This window comes from Corvus brachyrhynchos, unplaced genomic scaffold (genome assembly GCF_000691975.1).
Source record: "Corvus brachyrhynchos isolate BGI_N302 unplaced genomic scaffold, ASM69197v1 scaffold61, whole genome shotgun sequence".
NCBI classification, from domain to species: domain Eukaryota; kingdom Metazoa; phylum Chordata; class Aves; order Passeriformes; family Corvidae; genus Corvus; species Corvus brachyrhynchos.
In genome coordinates this window covers 2,162,486-2,178,663 of record NW_008236478.1, presented here as the reverse complement: position 1 = coordinate 2,178,663, position 16,178 = coordinate 2,162,486, and the positions used below count along the sequence as shown (strand labels likewise).

The following is a 16,178-nucleotide window of genomic DNA, read 5'->3' as shown; positions in this document are numbered from 1 at the left end:
TCTTTCAGATGGGAAGGGATCACAAGACTACTCTGCAAAAGGGATGGCTTTTTTCTGAATCTGCAAGGTCACTTTGTGCTGTTTGGCTCTTCTCATTATTGAAGCCACAAAAACCTGAAGTAGTGACATGGCTCCCACATGCCTTGATGCCTTTGACTTTAAAGGTGAAGAGCCAAAATACACTGGCTGACTCAATGTGGGCAGTCTTTGGCAAAAGTCAGAATTCTGCAGGGAGATGCTATAAGCACACAGCTGACAACCTTCCACCCTATGTGTGATAAATAATCCACAGGCAAGATGTTAAGATCACAGTCCATGACAGCCATGAGCTGCTCTTGCTGGAGAGGACAGTTTGATCATTTTAATGTCTGAGGATGAACAGTTACAAAGCAACTGAAGACAGGCAAATTTTATCCACTGCCACAGGAGTAAGGCTGGCCTCCAAGGAGCCAGAAGGTGTGTTTAAAGGTACCATGGTTAACTGAGGGGACACGAAAGCAAGAGGTTTTGTGTCATTTTGCCTAAACAGAAAAGACTTATCATACAGAATGCTGACCCTGCCCCTGCCCAGGCCTTTTCGTCTTATGTCAATGAGGATTGGAAAAGCAAAGATGATACCAGGCCCTTTCACCCAGCAGGGCTGGTCACCTGATCTGAAGCTGGTTCAAATGCGTGGTGGAGAGCTACCAACCTTGCTAACATCACCCAATGGTTTGCCCAACAGATCCTTCCTCTTCAGCTCTTTTCTTTCTGGCACATCAAGCTTGTTCACCACAGCATCAATCTTGGAGCCAATGCTGTTTATAGACTGTTCCAGCTGCAGCACACGATGCAGGAGGCTGAGGGAAACATGGAGAGCATTTGTAAGCTTTTTCTTGTGATGATTAGTAGGATTTGCAGCAGACATGTCCCAGAGACCTGAAATAGAAGTGAAAGCTCCCCATCAGATAACTGATTCACACCCACTGATGAGGTAACTACCTGCTACACTGTGTTTTTGTCTGTAATCAGTGGTTCTGCTTAGGATGGGTCCCAGCCCAGACACGGTATAATACCACCATTAAATACTGCACCTGTCTCTCCTCTGATATGGCCCTATGTGGTTTGCTCAGTGTTTCTCAATAGTAGAATCAGGATATCCTGATTCTCTGTGCTGTATTTATCCCATGCTTCTCCTATGGAAGAATTAGCCAAGTATTATTCTTGGACCTGGAGGATAAAGGCGAACTAGGCTACAAATCAAGGATATTTATTGCTACAGGACCTTTTGTAAAGGTATCAGCTTTCCCTGGCCCAGTTATCTGACCTGAAACATGACAGCATATTGCCTGTGGCCACATGACAGGTGCAGAGGTTATTCAAGAGGCAGAAAGCAAAATTTCTTAATTCAATCTTTTACAGGAACAAGCAAACTACATAACTAGAACTGTACTGGTTACCTGCTTATTTACACACATGCAAGATAAAAGGGAGAAGATCTTACTGAAACTGCTCAGCACCACTGTAAAGAGTCACATCAGGGAAGGAAACACCAGGAAATTGGACCCCTCTTTTGCAGGGGGGTTAAACTACTGACAGCACAAACATACACTTGGAACTCTTCTTTGGAGACCCAGATGGCCTTATTGGTGTGGTTATTCCTTGCTTCCATGTAGGTCAGATTCTCATCCAGGTTGTTGTCACCATAGGATTTCCCCAAAATTTCAATCTCTGTATTCAGAGCAACCTGGAGAACAAAGAAACTCCTGCAAATATGGATACTGACTCTGTGGTCAGCTTTACTGTGAATAACACAGAGCTTCACAGGCAGTGATATACTCAGCTGTTTCCAGGTAGAGTTGGAACTATATTTTACTTGCCTGCTTAGTTTATACCATAAACCCAAAGATTCCTGAGGCCACTTTGGAGTGATCTCTACCAAACAGAAGATTTTTTTCCTTGCCCTTTTTTTTTACCCTTTTTGCCTCTAGGTCACGCTTCATCTGCTGTTGCTCCTCTTCGTCAAGGATGTGATTGCCATCTTTGTCAAATCTGGAGAAAGCTGCTGTGATCTCATGGTTTGCATGGCCCAGTCTGCAAAAGAATAGAAAGAGAAAGCTCAAAGCATAGAATTACACTGTTAAGCTCTAACAGAGTGGGAATTTTGTGTGTTGTTTCCTCTTGCCAGTGGCAAACCTAGACATCCCAAATGGGCAAGAAATAGTTAAACAAACCTATTTAGGACAGGAGATTAAACATTTGAGGAAAGATAATTTTTTTTTTTTTTGAGTCTTAAATTGCCCAGATCTGAGCTAACTGCTCTCCTTGTCTTGAAAAGCAGAAAATTTAAATTACCTGCATTACTAAGAGAAAGGACTAAGTGGGCATCCCTCAAACTGACTCACTTACTCCTTCAAGCTGTTCTTGAATTCTTCAAAGTCTAGTTGTTTCGTTCTGTTCTGCAGGGCTTTCTGCACATCGGAAATCCGCTCCTTCTTCAGTTTCAGCCTCGTGAGTGTCCGGTTGTAGCTCTGTTACCAAAGATACACACAGAACCATGCACAAAGAACCGTGAAGAGTAGAGCAGAGCAGGCAATGCAACACAGGTGAGCATATGCTGAGTAATACCAGCGGTTTTCAAGCTTTCCACAAGCAAAAATAAAACACTGCTGTATGAACCTCATCTCTAAACTAGGTTCATGCCTTCAGAGTGACACCAACACCCTAACCCTCTGATTTTCTTGTCCCAATTCTTCCTTTATCTGATTTCCCAGCACATCCACTGTTTAAGATAATGTCTCAAATACTATTCTTTCCAGAATATTGGTCCCACAGCAGAATTGTGACCTTCCAGGAGCTTTTCTGGAATTTGCCCATGGGAGAGTCAGATTTGTGCCACTGTAACAGGCTCAGCTTAGCAAAGTAAGGCTTGCCATGTTATTGATCAAAGTACTTCTACTTCTATGAAGGACTTTGTCTAGAGACCATCCTGGGAAGAAAAGTCTCTCAGAAACACTACATCAAGTAACAGGATTCCTCCAAGACCTGCTTGCTCATCTTCTCATTGCCAAAGGGTCTGGAAGCTTGATTTATCCCAGAAAGGAACTGTGACTCTTGGACATGCAAAGAAGGGGGGTCTGGAGTTGTTTCTCTCTAGTAAATTCCAGTTAGGTCAGGGACTTCCAAAATATGCTTCATGATTTAGCTAGAAAGCAGCATGGCATTCACTATTCATTACCTGCTTCAAGATGTCAGAGAGCTGCAGCTCATCCTTCTGGCTCGAAAGCTCCTCCTTGACTTCTGAGTAGGTGTCATTGATGATGGCTAGAAACATGTTCTAGAAAAAGGTGAAGAAGTGAGATGAATATGCATGAGACATCTTGCCTGCTCCAACAGCAGAAGCAGCAAGAAACAGGCACAGATGTGCAGGACTTGGTTAAACCAGGAGCTGCTTCCCCATGGGGTATCTCTTGGGCAAATTAAAGAGGGTGAAGAGAAGGCCTGCTTCAACCACACCGTGCTTTCTTAAGTTTTTGCAGTTAAAGCAGTGGCTGGAAGTACATTTGTTCCCACATCAAATACTACCTTTGGTAGCTTCTCTTGCAAAGTCTTAGGTTACATTTGGACTCCTGACACTGGGTGTTTAACTTGGTTATTATGAGCATCCCTCTGCATCCATTGCCTAGGAAGCCAGTCAGTTTCAGTCTTCACCTTAACAGATGTTGGCCCTTAATCACCCTAATAATCAAATCCCCAGTCGTAGTAACACACTCTTTGCCTACTGTGGGCTATTTGCACTGCAACCAGAAACTCCTTTTCTAAGCATTTGCACTGCACCTAACCCAGGGATTGTCAGGAGGGATCTCTCAAGCACTGCTCTCAATACAGGGACAAGGAGGACTTGGTTGCTTACCAGGAGCACAAAGAAAACAAAGAACACATAGGTGACAAAGTAAATAGGCCCAAGGACCCTGTTGGCATTGTCAATGGAGTTGTAGTCAAAATCACCAAGAATGATCCGAAACTGGGTGAAACTGGGAGAAAGAAAGAGCACAGGGTCACACAAAGGCACATGCACTTATCCTACACCTTCAGACAGTCCTGAGGTGAATCTGAACCTGCCTGCAGCCCAGATGGGCACAGGCACAAACCAGAGCTGATCTGGTTAGAGCTAGAGGAAAATAAAACATGGTTTCCACACAAATTCAGGTCGTCCAAAGTGTGCTTTGGTATAAACAGGAATCAAAACCAAAACAACCTGAATTTCCCTTATTAAAGGCATTTGACTTAACAGAGGCATCTCTTGCTGAGAGTTTGTGAGACTCTGGAGGGATGTTAGAACTGGACAGTGCTCTTCAACTTGCAGTTCATAGCCCCTATAATGAAGGAAGTTTAAGTCTATTGATCCTAAGCTTCTTTGTCTCCGTTTTCTCTTGCAGACCCCTCAAAGGCAGGACCTGGATGCCCAGAGGTCTGTGAAACACAAGCTGAAAACCACTGCTGTAACAGATACCTCCATTAACATCACACATTGCTTGAGCAGGCCCATAGACTGCAGGATTGTCTGAGATGGGACTTTAACTCACTTCCCCAACACTTCCTTCTGTGTGTGTGCACTCATCCTCCATCTCAGATATATTGGTCATTATCTGTGGGACTTCTCTGGAAACAGATATCCTTACCAATATCCACCATATCTTTTGTCCTCACTGATAAACACCAGACAAATAGAAATCTGCCTGTAGCCCTCATTTTTCTCGTTGTATTCTTTTGTCCATGAAGATGTCACAGCCAGAAGGCTGTGAGCAACTTATTAACCATCGTGGCTTTATTACGATGAGATACAACACGTGTCTGATTGACATTGAGATTTGCAACTGGCAGGAAGAGTGGAAAGCAGTTAAAATTATTTCGATAAAATTATGGAAACATGGTACTAACTTACACACTTACATGCATTTAACAAAGGTACTGAAGTTTTCCACTTGTGTCCCAAAAAGAAGGTAACCCAGCTGGGCATAGGCAAAGAAGACAATGAAGAACATAATGGCAAAGCCCAGGATGTCCTTAGCACAACGTGCCAGTGTGGAGGAGAGCTGGGTCATTGTTTTGTTAAAGCTAATGTACTTGAATATCTGCAGGATAGAAGAATGGGGACAAAGTTAGGCCAAAACATAAGCTAGGTCAGTCTTTTTCATGTATGCACATGCTTACTAAGACAAGAAGCTCGCTATAGGACCAAAGTACTGAGAAGAAAGTTGGCTAGGGAATGGTGGCTTATTCTTCAGGATATTTGTCCCAGGTGTGCCACCATCCTCCTCTGGGTTTGTAAACGTATGACTGTTCCCTCTGTCAAAGGAAAATATAAACAGGGACTACTAGAAGGACAAATGTCCTAAGGCTAATGAGGAGCCCCTTGCTGGCTTTCCACCACGCCAAGATGCTTTAGTTGAAATGCAAAGTCCATATCATCAGATGAGTCATTTCCAGCTGTTGAATGACCATCATGAAAAAAACATGGTTTGCAAGATTATCCTCAAGAATACCAAAATAGTACAGGGTGGACTAAGTTACGTGGTACTCAGGATTTTCTAAAACCGCTTTTACGCCACAGTGTCTGAGCTCATATTCCTGACTGTTATCTCCAAATAACTGACCTCAGAATGCAGGGTGAAAAGTTGCCCAGATTTACTGCAAAACAGAGCATATGACTCTGAAGAAAATCCTCTCTTGTATAGCTGTTACACTCATTTACTCAGAGGGATAGAAGAGACAACCCTCAAGCTCTCCAGAAGAAGAGGCCTGATTGGACACCTGGCACCTCCCACACCCCCTACAATACCTTGATCCAGGCAAAGAATAAGTTGACTGCATTCATGTTGTTGTACTGTGTCTGCCAGAATGCCAGGAACTCAAAGTCTGCATAGGTGTTGGGGTGTTTCAGCAGCTCTCCCAGCAGCCTGTTCACCTCAGTGGTGCGAAAGATGTGAAACCCAATAGCGACAATGGAGAGCTGCAAAGAGGAAGAGGAATAGTCCGCAGTGACCACTGTTTCCATGCTTTCCATGGAAATTAAAATGTCACAGAACTCATCGGAATCCCACTTCAGAGCTGCAGTCTAGTGGTGGGCTATGGAAATACAGTCTTGATGCGCTGAATGATGCCCTCACTTCACAGTCTCTGTGGCATCTCTAAGAAAGAATTTTCTCCTAGCAGTTCTTCCAGACACAAGAGCGTGTGTCCATGTACTCTGCAGTTCATTTTAGTATTAGAGCAAAACATGTGCCAGCTCTTGTCTTAGCTAGACTAATTTTCACATTCCTTCATTTATTTTGGCTCTTATATCTCTGCCATTGCTCCCCCAAAAAACCGTGCAAGGATCCTCACCAGAATGACAACCACATCCAGGATGTTCCAGATGCTGGTGAAGTACTGAAGCTTGTGGATACGGAGCTCCAAAGCCTCTTCCACCACATAGTAGAAGATAAAGACACAGAATACAATTTCACAGGCAACAATGAAGAAGTCCCATGCGCTGACATATCGTATAAGCTTCACTGTGCGGATCTGCCAGGAGGGAATGGCACCACCAGTGGCTGGAAACTCAACCACTAACCTTGAAGGGGACAAGGAAACAATTACAAACTAGGGGATGGAGGCTCAGAGATAATTTTGAGAGGCATCACACTTGAACATGACCTATCCACTAGACCATGAGTGTGAGAGTTGTGTGTGTGTTTATGCAGCCATATCTCTGCTGCTTCACTGCCTCTGATAGGAAAGGGTGAAAGGTGACGAGAAGTGTGACCGGTTATTTCAGGAAGAGCAAGACTAATCCATACAATTTCTACTGACATCACTCAGACCCACCCCACTGGTGGACCATAATAAAATATTTGCATTTTAAGAAGCAATGGCATTGAGGAAGATGCAAGAGGCTGAAGAATTTTCATCGTGACTCAGCTTACCTCAGAACACAGAACAGATTGATATTTGCATTATACACAGAGAAATCAATGAAGACGACTCGTGTTCCCCGATCCAGCCACAGTTTCTCCTTCAAGACTTGCAGGGCTTCAGCACTCTCTTCTCTGGTCATCTTGAGGTCTATGTAGTATCCTCCCCCACTGTAACTGGTTAGTTTTCCCCAGTGAGATGAACCACCCAGCTCCTCCTCAGAATGGTACCTCCACCTGCAACAGACAAGCCGCAAGCAAAGGCTTCACTGGCCCAGGCTTGGACATGGCCTTGTACCCAGGAGAAATTAGACTATATCTTCAACGGGCAGAGCAGTTTTAAATTAAAGAATTGGCACTTAATTCCTATTCCAGATCTGACCCCACACAATTTCTCCACTAGTGTTAGTTTTATGGTTTAGTGCTTCCCAGCAGTGACACAACATGATTTGCAATACTATGGAGGGAAAATTTGGAGGTTTGTTGGCTATATTGGTCTTGTTTTCATGGAGGTTACTCTCAGGATCCACTCTATTGCCTTCTACCATATCACACACAACCATCTGCTTAGAATGCTCTTGTGCTCATATTTCCTAATGAATAACAGCTTCTCGTTCATGGATCAAGACTCATGGAGTGAGCAGAGTTATTAAACTGCAGCTACCTCACATTATTATAGAGAAGTAGGTTGTCAAGATGAAAGGGATGCACTCCCTTTTCTCTGGCTCCTGAAATCCCAGAGGAAAGCAAATAGTAACTTGCCAGCTGAATGCCAGCTTGCCATTTGGTGGATCTGGTCCCAAAAATCTTTATTTATCCTCACTCTCTTAAAAATAGGCAACAACTTCTTCCTAATTTTCCACTGGATTTTTCCATGGCTTTCCCAACATGAAAACTCATTCTGTTGTGCCACTCATTCTGTTGTGCTTCTTCACAAAGAGACACTTGATCCACTCAAATTGATAGACAAAAAGGATTTGCTGCCTCTGACTGCAAGGGGAATTCTAGCCTTATGTGAGACGCTCATCCCCGGCATCCTGCAGGTCAGCAGTTCTTACTTGAACTAGAAGAGACTAATTTGGATTAGATGCACTTACGCTGTTCCGTTGATGAGCCCAAAGGAGACCCTTTCTTCTTTTTCTTCGGAGTATACATCATAGCAGCCAGAGATTTCCTCCTTGAAGTCATCATGGACCACACAGGAGTTGTTCTTCACCTTCAATTGTCTCATGCGTGGGACACCCAGCAGCAAGTTCTCGTAATAGATGTATGACTGGGTGCTGTGCACTGCCAGGGACTCGTTGTTGTACCACTTTGTCCAGTAAAGATTATCCAGCAGGGGACCTTGTGCATACTGCAAAGGAGGGAGAGGAGAACAGCTCCTTCATAGCTCATGCATCAGAGGAATTTTCTTAGTCTGGGATTGAGGTAGTAAGACCTGACCCACCCCCCTCTGCTCCCCAGGATGGAAAGTAGTAGAAATTTGTGTTGGATGTGTGTTAAAGAGAAGAAAGACCAGGGCTGGTGGTAGAGGAGGAATGCTGGGCAGCAGGGTCGTTGTTAGTTTCTCATAGGCCTGTAATGTGTTTGCAGCACCTTCTATGGCTAATGAAGAGACAAGAGCCCTACAAGTCTCTTTGTCTCTTCTACTTCAGTCACCACAAGTTTCAAGGAATTGCCTTGGCACCAGTTGTGAATGATGAAAAGTGCATGTGCCAGTATCCTGGAAACAGTGGGGGAGAAACAATAGTGCCATTGTTTGCTCGAGTGTTTTAATATGACAGAAAAAAGACAAATCTAATTAACAAATAATTTCTGGCTGTCAGAGATAAGTGGTTGCAATAACTCAATGGCCTTCATTGTGGCCCTCATTATTCCTTCACTCATTCTTTGACAGAAATATGTTAGACCCCAGATGTTTTTCCCCTTCTTTATTCTCTTTGATAAAAGTCACTGCAAATTTTAATCCTGTTTCTTTCTAAAGAATCTATAGATTAGACAAGCCAAGGCATGAATTACAGACAGGTTAATTTTGATGTTCTCAAAATGCCATGACGGACATAGGCTATTATTAAGACACCAGCTTGAAGACATTGAACTGTAGGATTCAAAGCCACTTGTACCACATGGAAACCTGAAGTAAATCCCTTGGTTTCTCTCAGCCAGTACTTCTTATCTCATATCACCAAAATTATTTTGTTGTGTCCTGCCTGTTTTACTGGGAAGTGGACTCTTGTCTGGGCACACATAACACTTAGCCTAGCCAGTATTCTGGACACAATGCTCAGGGATAAATTATACTTTTATTCAGAGACTATTTTGCATGCAAATGTTACTGTATCTATTGCTAGTAGCTGGGAGAAGCCTGTGGCAGCAAAATGTCTTGCTGAAATCACTAGATAGTACTTCAGAGGGAACTGAATATCCCAGTCTAGCTGAGTTTCAGGGTTCCCCATGGCAGGCCAGATTTGTACTCACCACCCAGAAGTCAGCCATGCTGCCGATGGACTGGAAGGAGACACGGCCGTCTGTAGAGGTCTGCAGGAAGAGCTCAGACATCACTTTGGTGTAGTAATAGGCATTGGAACTTGTCATTCCATATGTCACTAAGAGAACAAGAGGAGGGTCCTTCCTTATACCTGAATATTTGAGCCTGATATAAATGTATTTATATATTCACTTTCTGTCTACCTTATATTTTCACAAGTAAGCTGAACAAAGCACAGGAGAAGAAATCTTAGGGCTTTCTGCTTTCTTAGGGATTCATAAACTTATCTGCTCTGTGTTCCAGAGTTTAAACGGTCAGACTGACCTATATATGTAAGAGTTAAGTAGTGAGAGAAGACCACTGGGGGATACAACTGAACATCCTGGGTAACAGTTTTTGTTCTCAGACAAAATTTCTGACGGAAATTTTATTTCTCAGAACAAAGTCCATGATCCATATTTTGAATTTCTGAAGTGAAGTCATGAAGACACAAAGACCACCCTATTTTCCTGAGTGAAAAGCTCCAGGTAAGTTTTCGTCAACCAAGAAACCCCAAGAGGTGCAAACTAGCTTCCACAAACATGTTGTTTCAACTCTCCAGTGCTGCTTCCTTCAGGAAAACATCCATCATGGTGATCACTGAGAACATGTCCTTACTCTTGAAAGGACATCAGGAAAATAAAGCACGTGACATTCAAGACACAACCCCTCACACCTCCTGGATGAGTCAGTGTGCGATAACATGTACGTCTGTGTGCGTCTTGGTTCTTTCACAACTGAAGCACTGTCTCCCTGGGCCAGCATGATAGTAACTTAGGGTGATATTGTCTGTCCATCTCTCCTGCCATAGGGTCCATGAAATATAACCCTCTTCACTGTCCCATGCCACAGGTGCTCATTTGTGATAACAAATGAACCTTTGTGAAACCAAACAGCCATTGTCCTACCTACACAAAGTCCATATTAGCATTAGCATTCAGTACAGGGACACATTTCATTCACCCAAGAATAACAGGGTGAGCTGCCATCTGCTTTATCACCTCAGCCACCCATCCAGTCTCAGAAGAGAAAATCTCCCTGGACTGTGTCTTTGAGACCAGGAAGTTTCTAGAGCTGCTCTCCGGGTCTTGAACATTTGCTGTGAAACTGCAGATTCTCCCAGGACTGTGGAGTCAATGGCTAGAACTGATAATGTGAATCAGAAAATACTGCTTAAGTCTAACCAACAACAGCTAGCATTCAGTAATTTTACTTCTGTGTGCAGTGCCACAGCCCGTGGCGTAAATCAAATCTCTTCTGATGGGAGAGAGTTTTTAAAGTCCTTGCCAGGAGTTAGTTCCAGAGACAAACGGAGACTTCCAGCCTTCACTGCTGCTAGATAATTGTTTATTAAGTCTTACCAGAGAAACAGAATCACTAGCATGACCCAGACACAGCACAGAGCAGAGAATGCAGGAGAAAGCCTAATTATCAAGATCTACACGGCCTTTTAAAGATAATTTAACCAATGGTTACTAAAAACATATTATTTTCACTTTCCTACCAATTATTCAGTAATGCAGCCAGGAACTGTGGAATTTTTTGTCCAATCATCCCAAATTACTTTTACTGCAGAATATGTAGTAGTAGAAGAAGAAGAAGGAGGTTTGGAGAACAACAACAATCCTCCATTTTGATGTTTTTTGCTATTATCTATTTACTACAAGAGAAGCCCAAAACCTCTAAATTTTTCACTCTGTGACAATCTTACATAGTAGTCCATCACCTAATTTACACCACTGTATTTTCTAGTTCTTGTCTGATAGTTGGCAATTTTTTCCATGGACGAATGTCAAAACAGTGCTGTTCAGGGGGTTAAAAATCCTTCAAAACAGGCAGAGAAATATTCTCAGCACTCTGTGTTCCTACAGTGCAGCAGCTATTCTGTAGGTTAACGACAACTTGTTGCTGTGAGCGCTCATACAATAAATGTAACACTTACAGCAGAGCAAGGAAGACTAGTAATAAAATCTTACATTATTCCCCTCACGTTGCATACAGAAATGATGCCTATGAAATATGAGAGCTACTTACATAGACAGATGTCCACCAAGAACATAACATAGACCAGCAGCTCTCGCAGGGTGGTCTTCACGTAAAGCTCCCTGTTTTCAGCTGTGTTCTCAGTCAGTGTAGTGCCCCACAGACCTGTTGGATATAAAGAAGGGACTAGAGAGTTTTCATGGCCATTCTCAGGGGCCGCACGAGGAGCTGTAGTCCTGTTCCAAAAGAATGCTGTTGAGAGCTGAAGTTTTGTGGCTTTTCAAGGCCAAGCCACTTTTTGTTTCAAAATTTGACCTATAAAAATATGCTAAATACCCCTAAGAAGAACCATTCCAGCCTGAATAAAAGTTTTGTGGCTAACCAACACTGAAATATACAGGCTTTTTATTTTGCTAAATCACTCTTTAGTTTTCTGTTTGTGTTCATTACAGCCTGATCTCTTCCTGACTGTTTTTCAGCTTATTCTTTGCAGAAATTCAGTCTTTGTCACAAATGCTCTTGAAACCATAATGTTTCATCTCAGTCACCCATGGGCCAACAGCTGACCTTCTGAGAGGTCTTCCATAGCAGAACTGCATCTGGTGTTAGTTTTACAACAGTTAGTTTTAGGAACTATTACTCCTTTTAGTGTATATTGAACCATTAGGCCCCAAATATTTGTCCTTTGATTACCTAAAAACTCTTTCAATTTTCTTGTTGGTCATAAGACTCAATCAAATAACCCAACTCAATATTTTCAGCATAACATTTAGAGCCAAATTATCTTCAGGACATCTAACAATGGAGCTTAGCTGAATCCAATACACCAATTGCACCAGCTAAAGATCCTATTTCTTCACACAACTCATTAAATGTCACCAGGGTTGTCAATAAGAGAGAAACACCTCTTTTAAAAGGAGCCTTGATATTTTGGGTTTGATGAACCACCTGATACCATTAGTGTATCTGTTTGTTTTTTTTGTAATGGCTTTCTGTTGTGATTTCTGGAAGGCTCCTGAAGTTGAAAGGCATAAGAACTTTCAATTGAAAGCCTAGTGATGAAAGCCATGTCAATAATAGCCATAGTCTTGCTGCTTTCTGCAGCTCCTAGAGAGCTCAGCCCTGATTCCTATCCCCAGTAGGATGCAACAACCATCTTCCTGCAAACCAGGATCAAAGCTGATCAAAGGCCCCACATTTGAAGTCATCTCTGGCGGATGGCAAACTTCTTTTTTCTCTGGAGTAAGCAAAAGTGTTCTAGCATTTATCCTGTCATTTTAATAGCTCTTTGACATCTCAAGAGATTAGAGAGCTTTTTGCACCATCAACTACCATAGTGACTGTTGCAGCATCTGCTGTCACTTCGGGGTAGATAAACCAGTAGCCTTTTCTGGACCAGCAACAGAAATGACAGCCTGGAGATGATCTGGATTAACTCCTGTGGAAGGGAAAGTATCATGTGATCTACAGGAATCTTCACAATGGAGAAAAACAAGGGAAAACAATTTGCCCATCTCTTCAGGTCACTTTTAAATGACCACCTTCATCCTCAGAGATGACTACATCACAAGCTTTTAACAAGTTCGTTTTGGTTTTTTTCCATGAGCAGGGAACCCTTATTATCCATATGTTTGGAGCAAAGGTACAGACCTTCTTTACTTTGAGAACAGAAGTGTACTCAGGAACACCTAAGTTCAACAACACTCAAATATCCTTGAGAACTTGGTTCAAAGACTTGCCCAAAATGATATCTGGAGGATCATGAGGCTGCTCCAGTCCTTTCACATTGTGTCCAGTAGTTGTAATCCTGTATCAGATGATGTTTATTTTCAGGTATGTCTTTAGGAAAACATGCCAGGGAAATCTATCACCTGATACATGAAGCATGTCCCCATCTGTGTCTCCTTTGACATCACCTACCCCCTTAGGGATGCAGCTGTTTTGGACATGGCATTTGGAGTAGAAGGACTCAAAGCTAGAAGACATCCAGTCTTCCTTACCTTGAATGACCATCCAGCACTCACACATCCGAGCAAAGAAAAAATAACAGAATCTAGAAAATAGGCTATGAATGCAATTCATTTATAAGTCTCACCTTCCTGATAGCAACAAGTGACTGATAAGAATTACTGGCAACACCTACATTATCTTCTGAGTGTGCTTTTAAGCCAGATTTGTGATGCAGGTGAGTGACTAGCTCACAATCACTCTCACAGAGCTGGAGATCCTCTTCCAAAGGCAGCGGGAAGCTGGGTGTCCCTCATCAACCACCATGCGCCCAGGTACCCAGCAAAGTCTGTGCATAGGCTGGCCATGAAACACCTGAGGTGGCAGGACGCAGGCAGGAACCAGGACACAGAGTTGCTTGGACACTGCTTAGAGAGGAATAGTCCTGAGCAGTGGCACTAGGAGCAGCAGCTACTCATTTCTAACCCAGCACAATAGCTGATGAGGACAAAAGCTTAATAATCCATTTATTACCAGTAGCTATGAACATGTAATCGCAGGAAATGGTTTTTAAGCAAAAAAACCAACCTCTCAAACTGTCATTGTCTAACTGACTTACATGTAGTACTTCTATTTTCCATGTGAGACACCAAGGTGATTAAATGGAAAGGGAAGGGGGAAAGCCAGCAATGGAGAAGCAATGAAAAACAATGGGCACCTAGTAAAGATGCAAAGGAAGGAAGCAAGTTCTTCAAGGAAGATGTCCCCACTTCTGTGAGGCTCAAAGAGACCTTTGGTCTGTCTGCACTGGCCTTTGGATTCCCAGCTTTGGTATTTCCTACAGCCCTATGTACCACCCTTAGTGGCAGGACACACTGGTGCAACAGTCAGAAGAAGAAAATGCTGTGGTGTCCTGACAGTTATCATCATTTGCATACTCCAAATTCAACTCTGGCAACTCACAAATGGAAATTTGATGTTAAAGTACGGATATGTTTTTCCATTTTAAGCCTCAAACAATGCATAGAAGAAAGCATTTCAGAATAAACCAGGTAAATGATTGCCTAAGAGTAATCTGTAATTAGCTACCAAACCCACTCAGCACTGTTCCTTGGCCAGGAGAAATCTCTAAACCTCTGCTCTGAATTCCATGTGAATTAGTAGTGTTAGACTGTAATGGCTATGATAAAAGTATTGTTCATAGAGGGGCTGTGCAATTCAGGACCAAGCTATATTGTTATTCACTCCCTCGTACTGTTAGAGGGTGCAGCTCTGAGAAAGGTTCTTGCCTTCCAAGTGAGGAAAAAAAAGACACAGTGGCAAGAAGATGTTGTTTTGGTTTGTTGTTTTTTTTTTTCTTTATCTTCCCTGTTTTTAAAATATTAGGATTTTATGCCTTCTGTAAGAACCTGTTCAAATAATGCCCTTACCCAGGATTGTATCCTGACAGGAGACTTATCTTGCCTCCAGGGTTTTATTTGCCTCTGAATAAACCTATATAATATTTCATTCCCCTTTGTCTTTGGAAAACAGCATCTCTTTCTTTCAGCTATCTTCAAGCAAAGCATTATTTGATACACTGCTGTGATCCCTTACATTTCAGTCCTGACAGTGCTAGATTTTCTCTTGTAGATATGTCTATCAGTTCTTATGCTACTGTAGCACAGGGGCCAGTACCACTCTATCTAGAAAATGCACACAAAGACAGAATAGCCTGCTCCAAGCTCTGCCAACAGATTCACTGCATGACCTTGAGCACACCACTGAGTCTCTTGCCTTGTAGTAAAGGTGACAGGACAGACCATGAAGCTATAGCAAGGCACACAGAATGAGGAGGCTCCTTTCAGGTCAGCCAAAGATGATCTCTGAAGTAATGCTACTGCATGTTGAACATGTCCCTGGGCTACACAGACACTCTGAGGCTTCTACCTTCTGCATCCCTTCTCTTCCTCCCCTCCTTCCCACACCATTGCTGTGAGGGCTAATAAGTCCCTTCTAATGAGATATCAGAGACTTACCTCGGATGCCTCTGAAGATGTAGAAGCAGCACTTGAGGAAAGGACTTGTCTTCCCATTCACAGCTTTGCTCTGTTCTTCCTGGCAGGGCAGTGGATCCCCAACCTCTTCAAAATTCTCATAGGGATTCTCCAGGATAGACTTGGGGTTGTAGATAGTTTGAATTTTCAAGGAGGTAGAGGGAGAGCCATTGTAAACAGGATTGTCCCAAGCTTTCTTCCCCACTGTCTCCAGTTCATGCACCTCTGATACTTTAAAGTGGCTCTCAGCTCTGTTGTTTAGGTGAGACAAATTCATGACTGCTCACTGCTGACAGAAGTACCTTTTAACTGGAATTGTGAAGATTGCCTGCCCGGGCTGGAATTAAAACTTAGCAGGGAGATGATCAATGCCCAACAGCTTGTCTGCCTCAGCAGCCAGAAGAGGGCACACCAGCAGCTCCCCACAGAGAGCAAGCATCCTCTGTTTCTTTTATATCAGCTCAGCTGGTGATACCGATCAGAGGGGTGGCACTACCCGTTGTTAGGAACCACCGTCAGCCCTATTATCCCAGTAGCCCTGGGAACACCGACAAGTCCAGGAGTCCTCCTCTGCTTCTTAGCGGCAATAACAGACCTAGACGCCGTCGTGAGAAGAGGAGGCTGCCAGGAGCCGGCCCCTGCGGATGGGGAGCGGCTGGACCGCTCAGGCTGCTGCAGCCCGGGTCAGTTCCAGGGGGTCCCCGTGCGAGTGCCGTGGGGAGAGGGGCCGGATGGCAGCCTCGGCTCGGG

General features: G+C 43.3%; 1 protein-coding gene and 1 long non-coding RNA gene across 2 annotated transcripts in view; one reads left to right on the top strand and one right to left on the bottom strand.

Moving 5' to 3' along the window:
* The window catches only part of LOC108444662, a 16,977-nt gene extending 12,247 nt beyond the window's left edge, over positions 1 to 4,730 (top strand). Inside the window, exons 4-5 of the long non-coding RNA XR_001859290.1 lie at positions 2,445 to 2,585; positions 4,419 to 4,730. This is a non-coding gene — a long non-coding RNA (uncharacterized LOC108444662). The remainder of the gene's footprint in view (positions 1 to 2,444; positions 2,586 to 4,418) is intronic.
* PKD2L1 (polycystin 2 like 1, transient receptor potential cation channel) overlaps positions 1 to 15,832 on the bottom strand; it is a 17,929-nt gene extending 2,097 nt beyond the window's left edge. Inside the window, exons 1-14 of the mRNA XM_008643750.2 lie at positions 15,411 to 15,832; positions 11,497 to 11,610; positions 9,414 to 9,541; positions 8,033 to 8,289; positions 6,948 to 7,172; positions 6,367 to 6,595; positions 5,822 to 5,992; positions 4,933 to 5,114; positions 3,893 to 4,013; positions 3,218 to 3,316; positions 2,389 to 2,510; positions 1,956 to 2,073; positions 1,590 to 1,726; positions 692 to 839 (exon numbers count right to left, since the gene is read on the bottom strand). Of these exons, the coding sequence (XP_008641972.1) occupies positions 692 to 839; positions 1,590 to 1,726; positions 1,956 to 2,073; positions 2,389 to 2,510; positions 3,218 to 3,316; positions 3,893 to 4,013; positions 4,933 to 5,114; positions 5,822 to 5,992; positions 6,367 to 6,595; positions 6,948 to 7,172; positions 8,033 to 8,289; positions 9,414 to 9,541; positions 11,497 to 11,610; positions 15,411 to 15,705 (2,346 nt within the window). The 5' untranslated portion in view covers positions 15,706 to 15,832. The remainder of the gene's footprint in view (positions 1 to 691; positions 840 to 1,589; positions 1,727 to 1,955; positions 2,074 to 2,388; positions 2,511 to 3,217; positions 3,317 to 3,892; positions 4,014 to 4,932; positions 5,115 to 5,821; positions 5,993 to 6,366; positions 6,596 to 6,947; positions 7,173 to 8,032; positions 8,290 to 9,413; positions 9,542 to 11,496; positions 11,611 to 15,410) is intronic.
* Positions 15,833 to 16,178: the final 346 nt, after the last annotated feature.